The sequence below is a fragment of the Saccopteryx leptura genome, chromosome 4, assembly GCF_036850995.1.
Source record: "Saccopteryx leptura isolate mSacLep1 chromosome 4, mSacLep1_pri_phased_curated, whole genome shotgun sequence".
NCBI lineage: Eukaryota > Metazoa > Chordata > Mammalia > Chiroptera > Emballonuridae > Saccopteryx > Saccopteryx leptura.
Window position 1 is genome coordinate 221,542,365 of NC_089506.1, and position 23,216 is coordinate 221,565,580.

A 23,216-nucleotide genomic window follows, 5' to 3' on the forward strand; every position below is an offset into this window, starting at 1 on the left:
TGCCGTGTGGCGGGTCCTCTGCTCAGTGTTAGGAACTCAGAGATGAAGAGCCCTGTCTTGCCCTTACCTTCCAGGAGGAGAGAGATGAAACAGGATGATGAATGCCTTCAGCGGTGGGCGGGGCTGGTGGGCACAGAGGTGGAGCGCCTCAGGGCAGGAGGGCCACGGGGCAGACATGGCCCCGGCCCCCGCACTTGGGGGGCAGTGGGGTTCCCGGGCGCATGGGGAAGGGTGTGTGAGGTGGCGTGTGGGCTGGGGTAGGGCGGCTGGCATACCCGAGGGACCGGGCGTAAGGCCACCAGGGCTCCGGCAGTTTCTGCGACGGAGGGGCCTGCCTGGCGCCCGCCTGGGAAGGTGTAGGTTCATCCTGGGGCCCCCGAGGGCTCTTCAGGGAAAGGACAAAACCGGATGTGTTGTTTGGAAAGGTCATCCCGCTCCCCTTAGGAAGGCAGAGGAAGAGGAGTGTGGGAGGGCACGGGGAAGGCCAGGGGCCGGACAGGGAACAGGGCGACTGGGAGGTCCCGCAGCGCAGGAACGGCCAGTCTGGCAACTGAAGGACCCAGCTGGAATGACCAGTGGGCCTGAGCAACAGGGACCCTGGAACGGGACTGGACTGGCTGAGGCAGGCGGTGGTGGGTCAGCAGCGGCCCCGTGGGAGGGCAGGCCCCAGGGTCTGGGTGCAGGGACGGCGGGCATTCGTTCCTTGACAACTCGCCAGACTTTGGGGGAGAAGGGTCAGGGCAACCTAAAAGCTGCCGTGGCCGAAGCAGTTTCCATGAGGAATTCCAGAAGGGGGTCAGAATGAGCCACGTTGGGATGTCCCCGGTGTCTGATCTCCGGGGTACGTGTGTTTGGATCATTCTGTTCCGTTAAGCCTGCAGGCTGGAGGGTCAAGCTGGGCTGAGGAAGGGCGGAGGGGAGGGTTTTCGCCACCCCTGGGGGCGGTCACCTCCTTGGAGACAGCGCAGCTTCCCCAGCAGCACCAGAGGGTGATGGGCACGCCCGGCCCTCCTGGGGCCTCTTCCTTCCCCAGAGAAACTGGCGAGCCGGCCTCTGTAGCTAGGGCCCTCGCTGGGCCGGACCCACAGCAGGAACGTCACGGTGCTGGTGAGCACAAGCCCACGCGAGCCGGGCTGTGGCAGGTCCCTTGTGTGGACGTGCCGTCCAGCTGTGGTCTGCTGCCGTCTGGGCCCCTGGGGCTGAGGGGCGGGTTACCCCAGACGGGTGCTCATGTAGCAAGGCAGGCCCCACAGGAAGTGCCCAGGGCTCCATGGCAGGGCAGTGACAGTCATGAGGAAGACGGTGTATCCGGGGAGTGAGTGTGAAGTAGGAACCGTCAGCACCTGGCGTTGAGTACCTGAGCCCCAGTCCTTCCTGCACGGGGAAGGGCGTCTTCATTTCCCTATAAAATGGGCCCTGAATCCACCTGCCCCAGGAGGGTGCCCTGTGACTTAGCAAGGAGCACACTGGTGCTTCCAGAAGAGCGTCCGTACGACGTAACCCTCGCCCCTGTCCCTGCAGGGTCCTGTCCACAGCGGGGAAGTACCTGTCGGACTCCTACAGCCCGCGCAGCCTGGCTGGCTTTCAGGACGGCATCCCGACGGACAAGAAGAACTCGGCCAAGAACCCGTGGCAGGAGTACAATTACCTCCAGAAAGAGAACCCCGTGGAACACGCTGGCTTACTGGAAATTCTTTACTCCCTCAAGGTGTGGGCGCAGGCCGAGGGTGTGCTGGCCACTGGCCGCTTCCCCTGTCGGTGCCCTTTCCTGACCCCAGCCTCCTAGCCTGGGGCCTGAGTCGCGGCCTGTCCTGCTGCTGCCCCTTTCCTCTCACTGATGTCGCGCCCAGACAGAGAGTCAAAGAGAGGGATAGACAGGGACAGACAGACAGGAACAGAGAGATGAGAAGCATCAATCATTACTTTTTTGTTGCGTGTTGCAACACTTTAGTTGTTCATTGATTGCTTTCTCATACATGCCTTGACCGCGGGCCTTCAGCAGACAGATTAACCCCTTGCTCGAGCCAGTGACCTTGGGCTCAAGCCGGTGAGCTTTTGCTCAAACCAGATGAGCCTGCGCTCAAGCTGGCGACCTCGGGGTCTCAAACCTGGGTCTTCCTCATCCCAGTCTGACGCTCTATTCACTGCGCCACCCTGGTCAGGCTGATGTCGTGCTTTTAAGGAGCTGACCGACAGCCTGGGCCGGGACCAGCTGTAGAATAGAGGTCGGAGTCGGGAAAGGGGGGCATTATTGCTGACATATGGGAGGTGGAGCAAGTGGCTTCAGACCTGTGGCCAGAGGAGCTTGCTGCACCCCCCCCCCCCAGCCGGCCAGCAGCCCCTGGCCCGCAGGCAGGGACAGCATACTTTAACTGAGGGGCAGAGGGGAGCAGAGTGGGTGCCGCCTGCTGGGGGCACACCCGGGAAGGGCTGGCCCCAGCCCAGCAGTCAGAAGCCGCGCCTCTTTCCCAGGGATGAGCGAGGGTGGAGGGGACCAGGCCACCCTCCAGGGCCCGTTCCTGCAGGAGGCAACCTTAGACTTGGGGACAGCGGGGCCCTCCTGGCTGTTCCTTTGGACTCTTAGTTTGTCTGCCATAAAGCTGCCCTTGACGTTGAGCTTAAACCCTTGGGGTCCAGGGGTAGAAGGACCTCCCAATAAACGGTGTTCCACAGCTCCCTTGGGAAAGGCCCGTTTCCACAGGGGCCACAGGCATCCTGTCCAGAGTCCTCCTCACACCGCGCAGTCTGGCATGAGGTTCATCTCGGTGGCAGGCAGTGGAGACGGTGCTCCCGTAGCAGTGATTGCAGTCTGGGTTCCCCCGACGGGCCTCAGGCTCTGGGGAGACGGCAGGGTGCTTCTGGACCTGGCTGGCTTCTCCCTGTCCGTCTGCACCCTGGCCCACCGACAGGCTGCCTGTGAGCTTGACAGACCCCATTAAAGCCGCTTGGCACGTCCACGGCTGCGCTCCTGTGTTAGGGTTCAGCGACTCCGTTTATCTTTACTGCTGATCTGATCTGATTTGTTTCTTGTAATCGGTTCATTTGTAATCGCAGAGCTGGGGCTCTGTCCCTGCATTCTCTCAGGCTGCCTGGGGTTCCTGGGGACTCACGGGTTGTGCGTGCTCTGGCACGCAGCCCAGCGGGACTGACCTGCCCTCGCCGGGTCAGCCTCTGGCCGTCGCTCTTGTCTGTATGTGACACTCTGGTCGGTTTTTCCCTGAGGAACAGTCGCCGGCCGGTTTTCCGTAAACTGCCAACCCACGAGCTTGTGTTAGCTCAGACGCCTGCGAATCACCCGGAAAAGGGAGCGAGAAGTGCAGATTCCTGGGCACCAGCACCCCGCTGGATTCCCGTTCAGTAGCTGGGGCGGGGCTGTGTCCCAGGGTCCTGCTTTGGGCACCTCTGTGTCTAGAAACACACACTATTTTCCTCTCAGTGATTTTTCAAAATAGGTAACTGGCCATTATCTTGGGCTAGATTCAGGGCCTGACAAACAGCCTTTTGCATGTTCTCGTTTTAGGAGAAAGGGTCCAGCAGCAGCCACAGCCTGCTGTCTGTGTCCCGCGCAGCCCTGACACGGCTCAACCAGCAGGCCCACCAGCTGGCCTTCGACTCGGTGTTCCTGCGCATCAAACAGCAGCTGCTGCTCCTCCCCAAGATGGAGGTGAGGTTCCCGCCTCCCTGCCTCTGCCCCCTGCCCCTCCTCGTGCCCCCCCAGCAGCTTCGGGAGGGGCCTGCTGACGCCCCGAAGCCAGCCGTCCCCTGCATGGAGGTCCTGTCCCCTGCAGCTCATTGCTAAGCAAGAATTCCTTATCTTAATTGCAGTTACTGTGACGGCGCTTCCAGGCTGTTCCTGGGGTTGCTGTTGCTGGACTCACATGGCTGTGCCCTTTGGGGGGGGAGGCACCATGCCACTGGGGCGCTAGCTGGTGAGACCGCTTTCATGCCACCAGCATTTCTAGAGAACCCGTTCCAGAACGTGACTCAGGAGGGGGCCTCCCCAGATTTGATCTGGGGTGGGGAGGGTTTGGCCGTGTTCATTCCTGGGTGCTCTTCTAGGGGCTTTTCCTAGAGCGCCTCCCTTTCCTCTCCTCTCTCTGGTCGTCCTGAGTCCTGAGTCCTTCTCAGGGACCTGCCCCCAGGCACATCTTCTCTCCTGGCTCCGGCTTCCCGGGTCCTGAGCTCCTCACTTTCCTTCTGGATTCCTGGGCCTGCTCCCTGCTCACCTCTCTCACCGCCTCCTCAAGTCTTTCCAGGATGCGGCTTCTTTTTTTTAAAGACAGTTTTGGGACTTGAACACCCAGGAGATCCTTTCGGGAGCAACAGGAGCGAGCTTGGCCTCGTTACAAGCTCTTTGCTCCCTGCTGCCTCCTGAGCGCGTGCCCGGCTGGTGTCTGGCCACACTCACGGCTCCCTGGGGGACCTCGTAGGTCTGTGCCCCCCTGGGTGCAGTATCCGTCCAGCGAATGACCTGGTTGACTTACACGATTATCCTTGGGATTCTCTGATTTTCATTTTCTTAGTTGCTTTTCCATGCAAAGGGCCGTGAGAGCTATTCCAACCAGACTACGTTTCCAGGGTGGTCGGGGCGGGGGAGATGGGAGGAGAGCCACGACCCACCCGTGCAGCAGCGGAAGTGAGGTCGGGGCCACGCCCACATGTCACGTGTAGCGGAAGTGAGGTCGGGGCCACGCCCACACAGTCACGTGTAGCGGAAGTGACAGGCCAGCGCAGTGCCTGGACACCGCCCGCACGTGGTTTCGGCTCCCGCGGCTGAGGCTGCTCCCACCTCTGTGCCCTCATCTCGTCTTGATGGAGGGGACACGGTAACTGTTCACTGTACAGATACAGGAGGATTAAGTGAGGTTTTGTAGGTGATAGGATTTACCACAATGGCTGCTAAATGAGTGGATGCTTCATAGAGAGTGGCTGGCTTTCTTTCTGTGGTTCTCTTTTTTTTTTTTCTTTTTTACACAAGGACAGAGAGAGAGACAGAGAGAGGGATAGACAGGGACAGACAGACAGGAACAGAGGGATGAGAAGCATCAATCATCAGTTTTTTGTTGCGAGACCTAGTTGTTCATTGATTGCTTTCTCATATGTGCCTTGACCGCGGGCCTTCAGCAGACCGAGTAACCCCTTGCTTCAACCCGCGAAGCTGGTGAGTTGTTTTTTGTGTTTTTTTTTTTGCTCAAGCCAGATGAGCCCGCACTCAAGCTGGCGACTTTGGGGTCTCGAACCTGGGTCCTTCCGCATCCCAGTCCGACGTTCTACCCACTGCGCCACCGCCTGGTCAGGCTGTGGTTCTAGTTTTTTAAAAGGAATGAGAATTTTAAAAAATACAGTGCATGTATTCATCTTCAGAAAGGAAGCAATACAGGTTACTGAAGTTTACCGTGTTACCTGATGACAGATGGATAGGAAAGCCCCTTGAAGGCATTTTAATTAAAGTTTGAGCAGTGGAGACATAATCTCCTCATTTCCAGTTGCCTTCTCCAGACTCCCTGGGCCTGCTCTTTAACCCCCCTGAGCTCCGTGTGCCCGTGGGGCCTCCTGTTTCCTCCTGTTTCCTCACCCTTCCACCTGGTCACTTCCTCCTGCCTGAAGCCTTTCCCAGGGCCTCCCGTCCACGCGCTGGCCCATTGGACCCTGTGACCCTGGTCTTTCCCCACAGCCGGCCCCGGGTTCTGTCCCACCTCATGCTGCTGCTCCTCCAGCCCCTGTCCCCCTCTGCCAGTGACTTTACCACCAAGCTGTGCTGGCTCCTCCTTTTTAGATGTGGCTCCCTCTGTGTCACGGCCACTGCCCGGTCCGGTCCCCATCGTCTCTGGACTGCTCTTGAGCTTTCTGTCCCCCCACCCTCGGGTCTCGGAGCTGCTGCGTTCATCCTCACGGAGCATTGCTCTGCTGCTGTCTCCTCACTCAGGATGCCCCCATGCTCCCCAGGGCCAGCACGGCAGTCTGCTTTTGAGATTCTTTTTATTACAGAAATTCTCCTGCATAAGTGAGAAGAGAGAGGAGGACAGGGAGCTCCATCCAACCTGGTCAGCTCCCGGCCACTCTGGGTCAGCTCCCGGCCGCTCTGGGTCAGCTCCCGGCCACTCTGGGTCAGCTCCCGGCCGCTCTGGGTCAGCTCCCGGCCTCTCTGGGTCAGCTCCCGGCCTCTCTGGGTCAGCTCCCGGCCACTCTGGGTCAGCTCCCGGCCTCTCTGGGTCAGCTCCCGGCCGCTCTGGGTCAGCTCCCGGCCTCTCTGGGTCAGCTCCCGGCCACTCTGGGTCAGCTCCCGGCTGCTCTGGGTCAGCTCCCGGCCGCAGCTCCCGGCCGCTCTGGGTCAGCTCCCGGCCGCAGCTCCTGGCCGCTCTGGGTCAGCTCCCGGCCTCTCTGGGTCAGCTCCCGGCCGCTCTGGGTCAGCTCCCGGCCGCAGCTCCTGGCCTCTCTGGGTCAGCTCCCGGCCGCAGCTCCTGGCCGCTCTGGGTCAGCTCCCGGCCTCTCTGGGTCAGCTCCCGGCCGCAGCTCCTGGCCGCTCTGGGTCAGCTCCCGGCCTCTCTGGGTCAGCTCCCGGCCTCTCTGGGTCAGCTCCCGGCCGCTCTGGGTCAGCTCCCGGCCGCAGCTCCTGGCCGCTCTGGGTCAGCTCCCGGCCGCAGCTCCTGGCCGCTCTGGGTCAGCTCCCGGCCGCTCTGGGTCAGCTCCCGGCCGCAGCTCCTGGCCGCTCTGGGTCAGCTCCCGGCCTCTCTGGGTCAGCTCTCGGCCGCTCTGGGTCAGCTCCCGGCCGCAGCTCCTGGCCGCTCTGGGTCAGCTCCCGGCCTCTCTGGGTCAGCTCCCGGCCGCTCTGGGTCAGCTCCCGGCCATAGCTCCCGGCCTCTCTGGGTCAGCTCCCGGCCGCTCTGGGTCAGCTCCCGGCCACTCTGGGTCAGCTCCCGGCCACTCTGGGTCAGCTCCTGGCCTCTCTGGGTCAGCTCCTGGCCACTCTGGTCCACGTGTGGTCCTCTCCCAGCTCCTTAGTGTCACCAAGCAGCGTCCGGACCCCCCACTGCCTCACGGACGCCTCCGCTTGCTCCCCTGTCTGACTCGGGTCTGGGCAGCCTGCATGCGGTTGGTTGAGAAGCCTCTGTGTGTCTTTTGCACTGTACGTTCCCTTCCTGTGTGCCGACTTGTCTGTTTCTCTGTCCCCCCCCCCCACCCCCCCCTTAGCAGTTTGTTTCGGAAGGCGAAGGCTTCCTCAGCCTGGTGTTCAGAGCTGTGTGCTCTCCTAGCTTCTCTCCGCCTCTCCCGGGCCGTGTGGCCGGCCCCTTGTCTGGTCACTCTGAGCCTGTGCTGCTCTGCTGATTGCGTCTGCCACCGACACCTCCTGACAAGGACGCCTCCCTCGAGTGTGTGTGGGCTGTCCCCTCCCTGCAGAGCCGAGCCCACCGTGAGCACTTGGGACATGTGAGCCATCGGACCGGGCGCTCCCTCTCAGTGCTGTGGGAGTTAACTGAGCAGTAGGGCATTTTGAAACGGAAGAGGATTCTCAAACAAGAGCAAAGAGTTTAGGAAATCATGGGGCAGGGTGGGGAAGGAAAGAACTTGTCTGGAGCAAAGGAAATCAGGCAGGATCCCCTTGTGCTGAAGGGCATGGGGAGGACAGCAGAGGCGTAGCCTGGGCCAGAGCCCAGGGGTGGACGTGGTCACTACCTTCCCAGAATGCTCCTGAAAAGATCAGATCGGCCGTCAGAGCGCGGCCGCAGTGTGACCTCGGGAGCTCCTCCAGGAGCCCAGCCAGAAAGGGCCCTGTTTTCCAGGCTGGTTTTAGGTGACTCATCTTGGGATTAAGAAACCAGATTTATGTGAGGGTGTGCCGGGCTGGTGTGTAACCGTGTGTGTGCCAGCACCGTGCCCTGCCCTCCAGAGAGCTGGAGGCTCACATGGGGCCGTGTGTGCATCCCCACTTGAATGGCGAAGGGAGACGTGTTGGTGCTGAGGGCTTCCCCAGATGGGGCTCACAGGGGACCACGGGGCAGCCGGCTTCCCCAGACGGGGCTCACAGGGGACCACGGGGCAGCCGGCTTCCCCAGGCAGGGCTCACAGAGAGGACCACGGGGCAGCCGGCTTCCCCAGGCAGGGCTCACAGGGGACCACGGGGCTCACAGGGGACCACAGGGCTCACAGAGAGGACCACGGGGCTCACAGGGGACCACAGGCAGCCGGCTTCCCCAGACGGGGCTCACAGGGGACCACGGGGCAGCCGGCTTCCCCAGACGGGGCTCACAGGGGACCACGGTGCAGCCGGCTTCCCCAGCGGGGCTCACAGAGAGGACCACGGGGCTCACGGGACCACGGGGCAGCCGGCTTCCCCAGACAGGGCTCACAGAGAGGACCACGGGGCAGCCGGCTTCCCCAGGCAGGGCTCACAGAGAGGACCACGGGGCTCACAGGGGACCACAGGGCTCACAGAGAGGACCACGGGGCTCACAGGGGACCACAGGCAGCCGGCTTCCCCAGACGGGGCTCACAGGGGACCACGGGGCAGCCGGCTTCCCCAGACGGGGCTCACAGGGGACCACGGGGCAGCCGGCTTCCCCAGACGGGGCTCACAGGGGACCACGGGGCAGCCGGCTTCCCCAGACAGGGCTCACAGAGAGGACCACGGGGCAGCCGGCTTCCCCAGGCAGGGCTCACAGAGAGGACCATGGGGCTCACAGGGGACCACGGGGCTCACAGAGAGGACCACAGGACAGCCGGCTTCCCCAGATGGGGCTCACAGGGGACCACGGGGCAGCCGGCGGGGCGGGTTTTGGAGACGGTATCTCCCTGTCTCCTCTCCTCCGAGTTCTGAGTTGGTTCAGAAATGGATCCAGAAGGTGGATAGAAGTGAGTGTGGTTTGGGCGTCCCTGCAGCCGGAGAGCCTCCCTGTACCCTCCCAGGGGGAGGCATTCTCCTGGGCTCTGTCTGGTTTGCGGCTTTCCAGAGCGGCGCCCAGGTGGTGGCGAGTCTGCCGGCGCCCAGCCCAGCCGCGGCCCCCACGCAGTAGGAAAGCTCAGAGCAGAGGAGGCCAGCTCTCCAGTTCTTGTTCTGAGGGAGAAGCAGGGCGTGGGGCCCAGACTAGTTCAGTGGAGAAGGTGGGCGCCTCCTTCCTGGGTCTGCAGGAATGTAGAGAGAGTTCTCTGCAGTGGGCTCCCGGGAGGTGGGTAAGAGAGCCCTGGTCTGCCAGCTCTGCACAGACAGTGCCTGGGAGCGCTCTCCCGCCCGTGTGCCCGGTGCAGTGACAGTGACCTGCTGTCCTTCCTCCCCCAGAGCTGGAGCACGGCCGGCATCGGAGAGACCCTGACGGACACTCTGCCCACCTTCAGCCTCACGCCCCTGGAGTACATCAGCAACGTGAGCCGCCTGCGCTCTTCCCCGCGGGGTCATCGCCTTGTAGGGCTCCCCTCGGTGTCGGTCCCGGCCCACTGGGCAGAGTGGTCACTACCGCAGCAGGGCTGTGGGACCTCCGCTTCTGCAAGGTCTCCGTCCACACCCAGCACTTAGGGACATGCAGCCGAAACACGCAGATTGCAATCCCAGCACGCTGCCCTCCCGCCCCCACCTCCCTGCCGCAGTCCCCTCGGCCCGAGGGCGTGGGAGTGAGCCCGGTAGGAAGGCCTGACGGGACGGCTGCAGTGGCCGAGGTCTCTGGGTTTTCAGAACGGTGTGTATGTGGGTCTACGATCACAGTCGGCCGGCTCACTGAGCACCTGCTGCGTGTGCCACCAGCGCCGTGTGTGCCGGCCACGTTGCGTGTGCCGGCCGTGCTGCGTGTTTCAGCCCGTGCTGCGTGTGCCGGCCGTGCTGCGTGTTTCAGGCCGTGCCGCGTGTTTCAGGCCGTGCTGCGTGTTTCAGGCCGTGCTGCGTGTGCCAGCCGTGCTGTGCGCTCCCCTCAGCAGCACTGTAACGAGCCCTGTGGGGAGCAGGCGCTCGTGGCCCCTTCCTCCCCCTCCCACCGTGCCACGTGGGGAGGCGACGGGCGCCCAGAGCTCTGCTCGCAGCTTCACCTTTCCTGCCCGCCGTCGGTCTCCGTTGGTGGCTCTGAAATGTGGTGCCTGTAAGAAAGCCTGTATGGGAGTGATGTCCCGTCGCAGGGGCGGTTTCTGGCTCCCGTGACCTCACTGTAGAATCCTCTGCCCCACTGAAGTTATGACTGGCAGTAGACACAGGAATTTTAGGGGTGAATGCTGGACAGCTAGAAGTCTGTGTTGATCCCTGCGGCGGGGAGGTTGGCGTTCCCCGCTCTGTCCACTGGGGACAGCACGGCATGCCGGGTGTTCCCGCCGTTACCCCATCTCCTGCCCAAGGAGAGGGAAGCCGTGGGTGGGTTTGTACAGCCCAGGCGGATGACTTCTTGTTTAGAACTGAGACAGTATGTGTGACAGAGGGAACTGGTTCAGGAAACAATGTTGCTAGAAGCACGCGAGGGGTTACTGAGTTGGTGTTGCAGGTGTAGGGGAGCCAGGAGGCCAGGGGGGGCCTCTGGGCAGCCCCCTCCCCCTCCCCCCTTACCCCTCCCCCTCCCCCACCCCTCCCCCTCCCCCCTCCCTCCTTCCCCCTCCCCCTCCCCCTGCTCTGGCCCACCTGCCTGTAGGCGTTGCAGGGGACAGGAAGGGACACTCGTCAGACACGTGCTGCGCGCAAGGGCTGTCCTCAGTGCAGACTGGAGGGCCCGTTGTGTCCACAGCTCTGTACGCGGGCGGGGGCAGTGACGCTGGCGAGCACGAGGCTCAGGACAGGATGGCGGCTCTCTGTGTGTGTCTCACAGGACTGGTTTCCTCTGCCCGGCTGGTGGGCGTAAGTGTGAGCTCATGCCGAGGCCCTGACAGCTTACGCTGCCCAAGGTCATGCTGTGGTCGAGCGGGACTCAGACCAGGTCCGTCTGGTGGCAACACTGCTCCTGAGTCCCTGAGCTCGCCCACGCTGGACACCGGGAGTGTCTGTGGAGTGTGAGATGGTAAGCATTCCGCTCCACGTGGGTTCCAGAGTGAGTGTGGACCGAGCCCCTGCAGGAAGCCCCTCCCACCACCCAAGGCCATGGACTCAAAGTGGGAGGTGTCAGGTTACTGACGATTTGTACCCAAAGGCTACTTTGCCTGTGGTGGTCACCCACGCGGAACCCCGTGAGTGTGGTAACAGGTGAAGCAGGAGAAGGGCCGTGAAGAGCCTGGAGATGGCGCAGACGCGAGGCAGAACGACGTTTTATTTTGAGTAAAACTGAGTCTGGATTAGCGGCAAGGGAGGGTCACTGATGAAAGGCGTACCAAACACAGGGACGTGCTGGGTCTGGGCACAGTGGGTGTTCAGGAGGCTGTGCCGAGGGGGACGGGGTGGAAGGGGCGCGTGCTGGAGGGGGAGTCCTGGCCCGGAACCTGGCACCTTCTCGTCCCCCAGCCTTGTGGGGAGGGAGGAATTTGGGCCGTTTCCAAGCTGAAAGGTACAGTGGTGGTCAGTCAGGTAAGCGGCCACTTGTCTGGTTTGAGTGGAAAATCATCCCAAGTAAATGAAAGGGGAAACTGTCCCCTTTTAAAGGTAGACCACGGTGTCTGGTCTCCGTCAGCGCGGCTCACACTGCCAGACCCGTGGGATGTCTGGGATGAGGGGGCCGTGGCCGTGAGGCCCGCGGGGCCGGTAGCTGACGGAGTGTTAACTGGATACTGTGCTCTCGGGGACTTGCCACTGGACAGTTTCGTGTGAGTGCTCGGACCTTTCGTGTGAAGTGGAGACAAATGTCGGGAATGAACAGGGAGCCTGAGAAAGCAGCAGCAGGCTCCCAGGCCTTTTTAAAGTAATGTACGTGACGCTGTCATAGCCTGGGAATCAGCCTTATTTTATGTTTACCTCAAGACACAGAACAACAGTTCTGGGTTGAGATGGAAGTAGGTGTTCGGAACACACGCATGATGGCGGTCACGTGTAGCCAACAGACGAGCGACAAACACTATTCCCAGAGGTCTCGGAGCCAACGATGTTCTGTCTTTATTTCCTAGTTTGTATTGTGAAAACAATATACTTTTCTCTCCAAATTAATTTATAATCATAAATGCCCCCCCTCCCCCCACACACACCAACAATATTCCTTCCTTGGCCTGTGAAACCCCCTGGAGGGGAGAGACCCAGCCCAGACCCAGGAGCGGGGTGTACGGCCAGTCAGACACGAGCAGCCGTAGTGACTCAGGTTGACACAAGTGCTGTGAGTGCACAGAGTGTGCTGCTGTCCGTCACCTCGTCACCTCGTCCGTGGCAGAGCTCACGGCGAATGCATCCCACAGTGCTGAGCCCACCGTGCCAACCAGCGCTGCTCTTTAAGGTGTCGCCACCCAGCGTCAGCACACCGGGAACACGCAGACGTCGTGGGTGCCCCAGCGGCGGCAGCGTGTCTGTCTGTCCTGAGCCTTCCTCATCCACGTGCACTTCGTGAAGTTCCCATGGGCGTCTTCTGTTTCAGATCGGGCAGTACATCATGTCCCTGCCCCTGAACCTGGAGCCCTTTGTGACTCAGGAGGACTCCGCCCTGGCGCTGGCCCTGCACGCGGGCAAGCTGCCCTTCCCTCCCGAGCAAGGTGAGGGCCTGGGGGGGGCAGGTGTGCGGACCAACGGGCTCAGGGTCGCGCCCCCACCCTCTGCATGCGGGCAAGCTGCCCTTCCCTCCCGAGCAAGGTGAGGGCCTGAGGGGGGCAGGTGTGCGGACAAACGGGCTCAGGGTCGCGCCCCCACCCTCTGCATGTGGCCGCCCAGCTCCCACCAGAGCGGTCCTGAGCGTAGCACAGTGACCGAGAAAGATCGGGGTGTGCACAATAAACACCCACCCGGGGTGTTCCCGCGTGTGCACAGGAAGTGGACCTTGAGAGCGGGTGTGAGAGAAGCGTGCCCGTGGGGGTGGAGGGTGGTGTGACAGGTGCTTACTTCCTGCCTGCATTCCTGTACTGTCTGGTTCAGTTCTCCGTCGTGTGTAAAAACACACGTGCACCAGTCTTCCAGGGGGAGGGGCTCTGAGGTTCCGTAGAGATTTTTATTTTTATCTATTCGCTGATAAGCCTTTTAAGTTTAAAAAATTTAGAGAACATTTTCTCAAAGAAACCCTCATAGAAATTTTCACACTCACACGTGCGCGCGCGCACACACACACACACACACGTGGTGGGCACAGTCCGGTGAAATCCTGGATGCCCATCACCTGGGTTCCCTGGAGTAAAATGGTCACAACAGCTGGAATCCTCACCAGCACTAGAAGCCACCCTGTGTGTTTACAGCCTCGGTCTTCTTCTCCCTCCACATTTCTCATGAGGGTTTCCAGCTGCAAGGAAAAGTGTCGCCCTGTGATCCTGAATATAGAGTCAGGGTTTCCAGCTGCAAGGAAAAGTGTCGCCCCGTGATCCCGAATATAGAATCAGGGTTTCCAGCTGCAAGGAAAAGTGTCGCCCTGTGATCCTGAATATAGAGTCAGGGTTTCCAGCATTTTCACTGAGCGCACGTTCTAAGAGCCGGGAGGAACTTTCTGCCCCAGAGAAGCGACTTTTTCTAAACACCGTGAAAAGGGAGCTTTCTCAGTGGTTCCCTGTGTCTCTACGGTCAAGAGGGTCAGCCGTGGGGCCCGTGTGTGCACAGGGCACCGGCCACGGGCCAGCTCGCCCGGAAGGGCTCTGTGAACACTGCTGCGGGTGGGTGTGTCCTCAGCGGGGCCTGTGTCTTTTGGTGACGGCCTCTCCCTTCCCAGGGGATGAACTGCCCGAGCTGGACAACATGGCGGACAACTGGCTGGGCTCGGTGGCCAGAGCCACGATGCAGACCTACTGTGACGTGATCCTGCAGATCCCGGAGCTCACCCCGCACTCCACCAAGCAGCTGGCCACGGACATCGGTGGGTTCCCTCCCGACGGGGACTCCCCCCCAGGTCCTCTTCACGGGCGGCTCCGGATTGGGCTCTGAAGCTCCTTAAAAATGCAGATGGTCCTCCAGGCCCTGCCCCGGAGGTTCTGACGTGTGTTTTGGGCCGGGTAGCAGGGGATTCTGGTAGCCGTTGGGGCTGAGAGCATCAGGGAGGTGACGTGATGTGACGTGACGTGACAGGCGCAGACGCGGGCTGTGCTGCCGCCGGCCTTCGGGCCCATTCTGTAGCAGCTGGTGCTGGGGCGGCTCTTGCTGTGGGCCGGGTCTGCCCAGTGCCAGCCAGGCTCAGCCCCTCGTCACCCCTGCGAGGTTGCAAGGTCGCTGCTCTGGACCCCATCGTGCTGACAGGGAAGAGAGGCACAGAGGACAGGGCCCCCTGCTCCCACTGCCCAGGGCGGAGGCCTGTGTCCCCTGCTCCCGCTGCCCAGGGCGGGGGCCTGTGCCCCCTGCTCCCGCTGCCCAGGGCGGGGGCCTGTGCCCCCTGCAGCCCTGCAGTGCCTGCCTGCCACCCAGGGCAGAGGCCTGTGCCCCCTGCTCCCGCTGCCCAGGGCGGAGGCCTGTGCCCCCTGCTCCCGCCGCCCAGGGCGGGGGCCTGTGCCCCCTGCTCCCGCTGCCCAGGGCGGGGGCCTGTGCCCCCTGCTCCCGCTGCCCAGGGCGGAGGCCTGTGCCCCCTGCTCCCGCCGCCCAGGGCGGGGGCCTGTGTCCCCTGCTCCCGCCGCCCAGGGCGGGGGCCTGTGTCCCCTGCTCCCGCTGCCCAGGGCGGAGGCCTGTGCCCCCTGCTCCCGCTGCCCAGGGCGGGGGCCTGTGTCCCCTGCTCCCGCTGCCCAGGGCGGAGGCCTGTGCCCCCTGCTCCCGCTGCCCAGGGCGGAGGCCTGTGCCCCCTGCTCCCGCTGCCCAGGGCGGAGGCCTGTGCCCCCTGCTCCCGCTGGCACTCACTGGTGCAGCGGTGCTCTGAGGTGGGGGTTTGGTGGGCAGGTGGCCAGGGACTGTTCCCTGTCTTTTGGTATCAGTCCCCTGGCTCACCGTGGCAGGTCTTGGGGTACCCAGGGGAGAAGGTGGGGGCCCTTGAAGATCAGCTCCCTGGGGGCCTGGTGGAGCTCAGTCAGCCTCTGGTTTTGCTGAAGGAGACAGAGCACGGCCCCCTCGTCCAGGTCCCAGAGCTGTCAGCAGTGGAGTCAGGCCTGGCCCCCGCCGCCCGCGCCCCTTTCACTGGGCGGGTGCTAATGGGGGGGGATGGCAGCACTTGGGGTGGTCAGTACGGCAGGGGCCTGAGCAGAGCACCATCCGGGACCCGTGAGCAGAGCAGGGTTTGGGGTGGCCCTGATTTCAGTTCCTCACACGGCCCTCCCTCCCTGTGAGGCTCCCCGCCTGACCCATCCGTTCCTCGGTCAGTGTGGGTGCCGCTGTGCTGTGGGGGATGGGCCGTGGACATCCTGTGCTGCTGCGCTCGCGCCGGGCAGGGGTGCTGGAGGGCGTGGGCTGTGGCCGGCGGGGCCCAGAGGAACTCCAGTGAAAGGCTCACAGGCCCTGGCCGGTTGGCTTAGTGGATAGAGCGTTGGCCCGGCGTGTGGAAGCCCTGGGTTTGAGTCTTGGTCAGGGCACACAGGAGAAGCGCCCATCTGCTTCTCTCCCCCTCTCTCCCTTCTCTTTCTCTCCCCTTCTCTCCTCCCGCAGCCAGTGGCTCATTTGGTGCATATGTCAGCCTCAGGAACTAAAAATAGCTTGATCCCGAAGGGGGTTGCTCGGTGGATCCCAGTTGGGAGCGGGAGTCTGTCTCACTATCTCCCCTTCTCTCACTTAAAAAAAACATTTTAACAAACACACCTCGAGTCACCGTGCTGGCCACACACAGGGTGTCATGTGCACCGTGGGCTCCTGTGAGGAGGCCCCTGGCTTGCAGGCGCCTGGAGCTCAGTTTCCTGGAGCAGGAGACAGGTGTCTGACCGATGGTGGCGCCCCTCCTGGGAAGCAGCCGACCGGCTGGGCAGAGCAGGCCCCTCGGGGACACTGAGAGGAAGGTGCTCCACCGTCAGGGAGGAGACGTGGACCAGGCGGTGATGGGCGGAGGAGGGCCGGGCGGGGCTGTCTCCTGGTCTCCCCAGCCGCCAGGGGCCCACGTGGGGCCGCTGTGGACGCTCCCTGGTCGCCCACCCAGGAAGGAGAGGAGGAGGAAGGGCAGCTCCCACTCACCCATCACTCCCAGCTCAGCACGTGCCTTCACGGCCTCTGTCCCGGTCCCACCTCTGTGCCGTCTGGTGGGCGCTGGCTGCGTCCGCGGGGAGGGGCAGGGACGCGGAGAGCCTGCTGGACGTCACCGAGGTCTCCCGACCTCAGCTCCCCTCAGATGCCCATGCTGGCTGGTCGCCGTGGTTGGGGTGGGCTCGGAATCCGTTAGCCGGTACCCCAGCGGGTCACCTGGGAGGTGTGGGGACCTGCACGGTGTCAGGCCACCACGCCCAGCACCTGCCTTGTCCTCACGGTGGAGGCTCCGCTGGGAAGTGTTTGGTGACTGCTCTGATGAGCTCATGGGTCTTGAGAGCCCGAGGGGTTGAGGGTCCCCTGGGGAGGGGGCCGGAGCCCAGGAGTCCGCAGTGTGGAGCTGCTGTGACCAGCAGGAGTGGGGTGTGGTGTGATGGTGCTGGTCCTGGACTGCCCTGGAGTTCCTGCACTTGCTGAGCCCAGCCCGGTCTGACCCTCTCAGGGAAGCCCTCGCAGTCCAGGCCCCTGCCGAGGGCGGGGCAGGCACCCCGCGTTGGGAGCTGGGGAGTGTCCCTGTTTGTTACTCCGGGTGGCCTTGAGGGGCCAGTCCTGCCCGGTGCTGAGTCCGTCTGTCCCCTGCCCCGCAGACTACCTGATCAACGTGATGGACGCGCTGGGCCTTGCGCCCTCCCGCACCCTCCAGAATGTCGGGGCGCTCCTGAAGACCAAGCCCGAGGACTACAGACAGGCCAGCAAAGGCCTGCCGCGGCGCCTGGTCACCACGGTGGCCGCCATGCGGGGCGTGGACTACTGACTGCCCCAGCGAACGGGGCCGGGGCTCCAGGTCACGGCAGCACTCGCTCTGAAACTGCCCGGGTCTGGGCGGAATCGGTTTTAAAAAGACTTTCATTTGTGATTAAAAAAAAATGTGTCAGTTGAGAGGTGTATTATTTATCAGAGAGGACTTTCCGGATGACTTTTTAAAGTGATCTGATCTTGAAAACAATAAATACAGTGCAATGTAAGGACATTGTCTCTTCCCTTCCATCAGTGAACATTTGGGTCCTTGCCGGGCTCTGCCCTCCGCACTGGGGGAGGGGTCAGCGTGCGGAGCAGCGGAGAAGGTCGTCTCACGGGCTGGGGACAGGAGGGCGTTGGGGCGGAAGGTGGACAGGCCACCTGAGACCGAGAGGACAAGGGACACGGTGCAGAGCGACTGCGGGAGTGTCCAGGCCGGCCGAGGGTCAGCACAGGCCCGCAGGTGCGGCCCCAGCCAGCGGGCGGAGGCTGAGAGTGCAGTGAGGTCGGAGGGAGGGACTGGGTCACAGGGAGGGTGAGGACCTTGGCTCTTCCTCTTTCTTTAACAAATGTTTCTATTGATGGATTGATTTGAGAGAGAGAGAGGAAGGGGTGGGAGAGAGAGAGGTGCCGAGAGGACAGCGCCCGCAGGACGTCAGAAACACACACAAGACACAACAGAGAGAAAAGTGGGTCCAGGGGACTCCCGGCCTCTAGGACCCAGAGCCCAGATCTCTGCAGCCTCATCCTGTTTATTGGTCTCTTGGCTCATCAAGCAGATTAGCAGAGCCCAGGTCACTGTTAATCCACAGTGGATTCAGGTGCAGAGAACGCTGACCGCCCGATGCCCCCAGGCACGTGGGAAAATGGCTACAGGGATCAGCGTCCTATAAACAATCTTCCTAGGGCTGGTGGGGGCAGCGTTCCGCCCCCGCAGGACTTGGCGTTCAGAAGTCCGCGCCCAAGACTCGTCTCGAGGCTGCAGTTGAATCTCTACTGTTTTCCTGCAGTACGCCACGCGTGCCCCCAGCTGGGACGCCCTGCTCCTGCCTCTGGAGTGGCACACCAAGCCCAGGGCCCCTCAGGGACCAGCCCCACCAGGCGGCCAGGACAGTTCTTGTCCATCTGTCAGTCCAGCCTGGGGACCTGGTTTGCGGCCCCGGACAGAACAGCATCCACTGTGAACCTGCCCCAAGAAAAGTGTTTTGGTTTCCTGTGGACCCCAGACTGCCTGGGGGGGGTTCAGGCCTGGCTGTGGCCTTGGAGAAGGGGGGGCTGGCAACCTCGGGGTGCGACCTGCTACCCAGAAGCAGAAGCATCTGGGGTGACCTCTGCTCCGCATCCGTGAGAGCCACGGGCTCCGAGTCCCGGCCTCGCCCCCTCCCAGCCAGGGAACCCGGGGTCAGGCACTTAGCTGAGCCTCCTTCTCCGGCCTGACAGCACGGCCCGGTGGTCCCTAACTCACAGGGTCATTGGGAGAGCATGGAGCTCCAGCAGGGGCAATGGCACGCAGGACGTACAACCTACCTTCTCTGCGGGGTGAGTGTCGTCTGCTGGACAGTTCGGGCCCAGCCAACTTGTAGTTCAGCCCTGAAGGGCTCTGACCGGGCCCTGGACCAGGCACGGGACGGTGCCTCTCTCCTGGTCTGGAGGGGAGAGGGACGGCGGCCTCCCGGAGAGGAGGGGGGACAGCTGACGCGCCCACCCGGAGCCTGGGCCGGGGCTCACATCCCCCCAGGTCTGGGGCAGCCGCTCCCGTACCCTTCCTGCTGCAGCCAGTCTCTGCCCAGTCTCTCCTGGGGGGTCTTCTAGGCTCACATCCCCCCAGGTCTGGGGCAGCCGCTCCCGTACCCCTCCTGCTGCAGCCAGTCTCTGCCCAGTCTCTCCTGGGGGGTCTCTGAGGCTCACACACCCCCAGGTCTGGGGCAGCAGCTCCCGTACCCCTCCTGCTGCAGCCAGACGTCTGCCCACTCTCTCCTGGGGGGTCTCTTAGGCTCACACCCCCCCAGGTCTGGGGCAGCCGCTCCCGTACCCCTCCTGCTGCAGCCAGTCTCTGCCCAGTCTCTCCTGGGGGGTCTTCTAGGCTCACATCCCCCCAGGTCTGGGGCAGCCGCTCCCGTACCCCTCCTGCTGCAGCCAGACGTCTGCCCACTCTCTCCTGGGGGGTCTCTTAGGCTCACACCCCCCCAGGTCTGGGGCAGCCGCTCCCGTACCCCTCCTGCTGCAGCCAGTCTCTGCCCAGTCTCTCCTGGGGGGTCTTCTAGGCTCACATCCCCCCAGGTCTGGGGCAGCAGCTCCCGTACCCCTCCTGCTGCAGCCAGACGTCTGCCCACTCTCTCCTGGGGGGTCTCTTAGGCTCACACCCCCCCAGGTCTGGGGCAGCCGCTCCCGTACCCCTCCTGCTGCAGCCAGACGTCTGCCCAGTCTCTCCTGGGGGGTCTTCTAGGCTCACACCCCCCAGGTCTGGGGCAGCCGCTCCCGTACCCCTCCTGCTGCAGCCAGGTGTCTCTGCCCAGTCTCTCCTGGGGGGTCTTCTAGGCTCACATCCCCCCCAGGTCTGGGGCAGCCGCTCCCGTACCCCTCCTGCTGCAGCCAGACGTCTGCCCACTCTCTCCTGGGGGGTCTCTTAGGCTCACACCCCCCCAGGTCTGGGGCAGCCGCTCCCGTACCCCTCCTGCTGCAGCCAGTCTCTGCCCAGTCTCTCCTGGGGGGTCTTCTAGGCTCACATCCCCCCAGGTCTGGGGCAGCAACTCCCGTACCCCTCCTGCTGCAGCCAGACGTCTGCCCAGTCTCTCCTGGGGGGTCTTTGAGGCTCACACCCCCCCAGGTCTGGGGCAGCAGCTCCCGTACCCCTCCTGCTGCAGCCAGACGTCTGCCCACTCTCTCCTGGGGGGTCTCTTAGGCTCACACCCCCCCAGGTCTGGGGCAGCCGCTCCCGTACCCCTCCTGCTGCAGCCAGTCTCTGCCCAGTCTCTCCTGGGGGGTCTCTGAGGCTCACACACCCCCAGGTCTGGGGCAGCCGCTCCCGTACCCCTCCTGCTGCAGCCAGACGTCTGCCCAGTCTCTCCTGGGGGGTCTTTGAGGCTGGCCGGGCGGCAGCCCCACCCCCAGCGGCAGTGACGGGTTCAGAATGAAAACCGGGGTCCAGACTGACCCAAATGACCCTCATTCGTTCTCAGGGCTTTGGCAGGATGGAGGTGAAGGGGGCAGGGAGCCTTCTTCCCACTGTGGTCTCCGAGCTGAGGGGATGGAGCCCGGGACTGTGGGGTAGAGCGTGGCACATGGAGAGAGCCTGTTTGAGGGGGACGTCACAGAGAAAAAAGTACAGCCAGCAGCTGGAGAGACCACCAGGCCTAGGGGAACCCCTGGATACAGCCAGGCCTGAAGTCCCTGGACTTTTATTATAATACAAGAAACCACGTGTTCTTTGTTTAACTTAATTCGATTCAAATTAACTTGTGACCAAAGAGCTGGCAGAGCGGCGGCTAGATAATTATTGCTCTGCCCTGCCTGCCCCAGAGCATCAGATGAGACAATTTGAAATCCCTGAGGTCCCCGTTAGGGACAAGTATTCTTCTTTCTTTGTTTAAATTTTTAAATTTTATTGATTTTAATTGATTGTGTTCGCATAGATTCTAGTGTCACCCCGAGTGCATCCTCCCCCGCCCCCGTATTCCCCTCAACATAGGGATGAGGATGCTTAAGACCCCTAGCAGCAAGAGGGCAAGGCTGGAGTCTCACCTCCATCACTTACCAGGGTCATAGCGCCCTTGGGCACCTCACTTAACCTCTCTGAGCCTCTATTGATTTGCCTGTAAAATGGGGCCATACTGTTTCTCAGTGCAGATGAGAATGAAATGAAACAAGGTTTATAAAGCACTTGGCCTGGGGCCTGGCATGGGGTAAGAGCTTGATACAATGTAGCCATTGATTAGCAAGAGGGATAAAAGCCAGTGCAGAGACGACGCTCACTGCTGCTAACAAAGTAGTCGTCATAGCGGCGGTGCACGTAGTTCACTACCAAAAGCAGGAGTGCAGACACCGCAGGCCCTGAGCCAGGAGACCCGGCTTCCCAGGCCCTCCCCACACCAGCCCAGGCCACGCTCGCTGCCTTTGGCCAGAGCGGCTCCAAGTCTCTTCTGATACCTCCTTCCTGCTCAGCTGCCCCCTCGGACACGTCCCTTCCAGGCCAGGGACCAGGCGCAGTGGGCCAGCAGCGGGTCTGGGTTCCAGGCTAGGGACCAGGCCGGGGACCAGGCGCTGTGGGCCAGCAGCGGGGCTGGGCTGAGGCGCCAGGCTTGGACGGACACCAAGGCTCCTTCACCACCCAGAACAGCAGGTGTCCAGCAGGGCCCTGCGGCGGTCAGCTGTCCCTGCTAAAGCAGCCCCACTGTCGTTCGTCACTGCTCCCTGACCTCTGTCTGGGGAGCTACAACAGTTGCCATATTTAGCCATCAAAAATACTGGACAATCAGTTAATTTTGAATTTCAGAAAAACTAGCCATTTATTAGTATAATATATCCCAAATGTCGCATGGATGTATTTCTACTGAAAATTGAATTCATTGTTGCCTGACTGGTGGTGGCGCAGTGGATAGAGTGTCGATTATGGGATGCAGGGGACCCAGTTCTGAGCCCTGAGTTCGCCAGCTTGAGCATGGGGTCACTGGCTTGAGCGTGGGATCATAGACACGACCCCATGCTCACTGGCTTGAGCCCAAACGTTGCTGGAAATAGCCCAAAGGTTGCTAGCTTGAGCCCAAGGTCGCCAGCTTGAGCATGGGCTCATCTGGTTAGAGCAAGTCTCACCAGCTTGAGCCCAAGGTCGCTGGCTTGAGAAAGGGGTCCCTCGGCCTGCTGTAGCCCCCTGGTCAAGGCACATGTGAGAAAGCGATCAGTGAACAACTAAGGTGCCACAATGAAGAACTGATGCTTCTCGTCTCTCTCCCTTCCTGTCTCTCTGTTGCATGCACTAAGAAAAAAAAATAATTTGTTTTCTATCTGAAATTCATAGTTAACTTGCTGGCCTGTGTTTTATCCGGCACTCCTAGGAGCCATGTCCCTGCCGCCCTGGACCTATGTAATTCCAGTCGGTCTCAGGAGTGGGCAGGGGTGACCAGTTCGAGCAGCCTGTCCAAGCTGGCCACACCGATTGGTTCAGAGGCAGGCACATGACCCAACCGGGGACCAATGGGAGCCAGCCCTGGAGCTCTGTTCCCCGCCGTGCTGGCTGGGTTTGGAGTGGGCCAGCTAGCCACGTGGGCACAGCCCGGGGAGCGAGGGCGGGGACACAGCACTTCTTCCCAGCGGCCGGAGCTTACCCCAGCTGGGCAGTTCCCTCCCCTCACCCTCCTCACGCTCTGTCCTGTCACCCAGAGCAGCGCAGGGGACGGTGTTGAGAACGTCCTCAGGCAGCTGCTCCCGGGACCACTGCAGAGGCACTTACTTGGGCAGCCACCCACTCGGGGCCCGTCCGTGGGCAGGCTTCGCTCTCACGCCAGCGTGGGCACCCTCCCACCCCTGGGGATGTGTCAGGGCGCTCTGGCTGCCCCGTCGGACGAAGAAGAACAAAGCTCGACTTGGGGGTCTCTACCTTTATTTTCCAGATTGACACGTGTGCTATCTGGCCCTCCCCCCGCCCCCAGCCCGATGCCCTTCCCGCTCTGCCCAGCTGCTGACCACGCCAGTCCCTCCGCAGAGCCAGCGTGGCCGTGGGTTCTGAGGGTGACAGCAGGGGGAGCAGATGGTGACTGGCACGGGGTGGAGGGTGTTCTCGGGTTTGGGACGTCCCAGGCCCAGGGCTCGGGTCGGGTTGGGGGTGGGTGGAAACCAAGTGAGTTTACAATCCCCACGTTCGTCCCCGCACCGTGAGCCTCTGGAGCCCTCGGCCTGGGACCGGCTAGGAGCTGCTGGCCTCTCCGTCGAGAGACGTGGACCCTGGGCGGGGACACCCATCCCCCCCGGCCCTCTGGAGAGGGCACGATAACGTGAGGCTGTGGGCACTGGTCTTGGTTTCCCAGGTCTGCGTTCCCTGGGCTGCCCAGGGTGGGCCGGGGCAGGGTCTAGACCAGGGGTCCCCAAACTACGGCCCGCGGGCCGCATGCGGCCCCCTGAGGCCATTTATCCGGCCCCCACCGCACTTCTGATAGGGGCACCTCTTTCATTGGTGGTCGGTGAGAGGAGCATAGTTCCCATTGAAATACGGGTCAGTTTGTTGATTTAAATTTACTTGTTCTTTATTTTAAATATTGTATTTGTTCTCATTTTGTTTTTCTACTTTAAAATAAGATATGTGCAGTGTGCATAGGGATTTGTTCATAGTTTT

The 23,216-nt window shown here is 62.2% G+C and overlaps 1 protein-coding gene across 1 annotated transcript in view; it reads left to right on the forward strand.

The window, feature by feature from the left end:
• COG7 (component of oligomeric golgi complex 7) overlaps positions 1–17,118 on the forward strand; it is a 53,670-nt gene extending 36,552 nt beyond the window's left edge. The window contains exons 12-17 of the mRNA XM_066383408.1: positions 1,522–1,708; positions 3,521–3,664; positions 9,275–9,358; positions 12,453–12,567; positions 13,722–13,865; positions 16,741–17,118. Coding sequence (XP_066239505.1) covers positions 1,522–1,708; positions 3,521–3,664; positions 9,275–9,358; positions 12,453–12,567; positions 13,722–13,865; positions 16,741–16,907 — 841 coding nt within the window. The 3' untranslated portion in view covers positions 16,908–17,118. The remainder of the gene's footprint in view (positions 1–1,521; positions 1,709–3,520; positions 3,665–9,274; positions 9,359–12,452; positions 12,568–13,721; positions 13,866–16,740) is intronic.
• Positions 17,119–23,216: the final 6,098 nt, after the last annotated feature.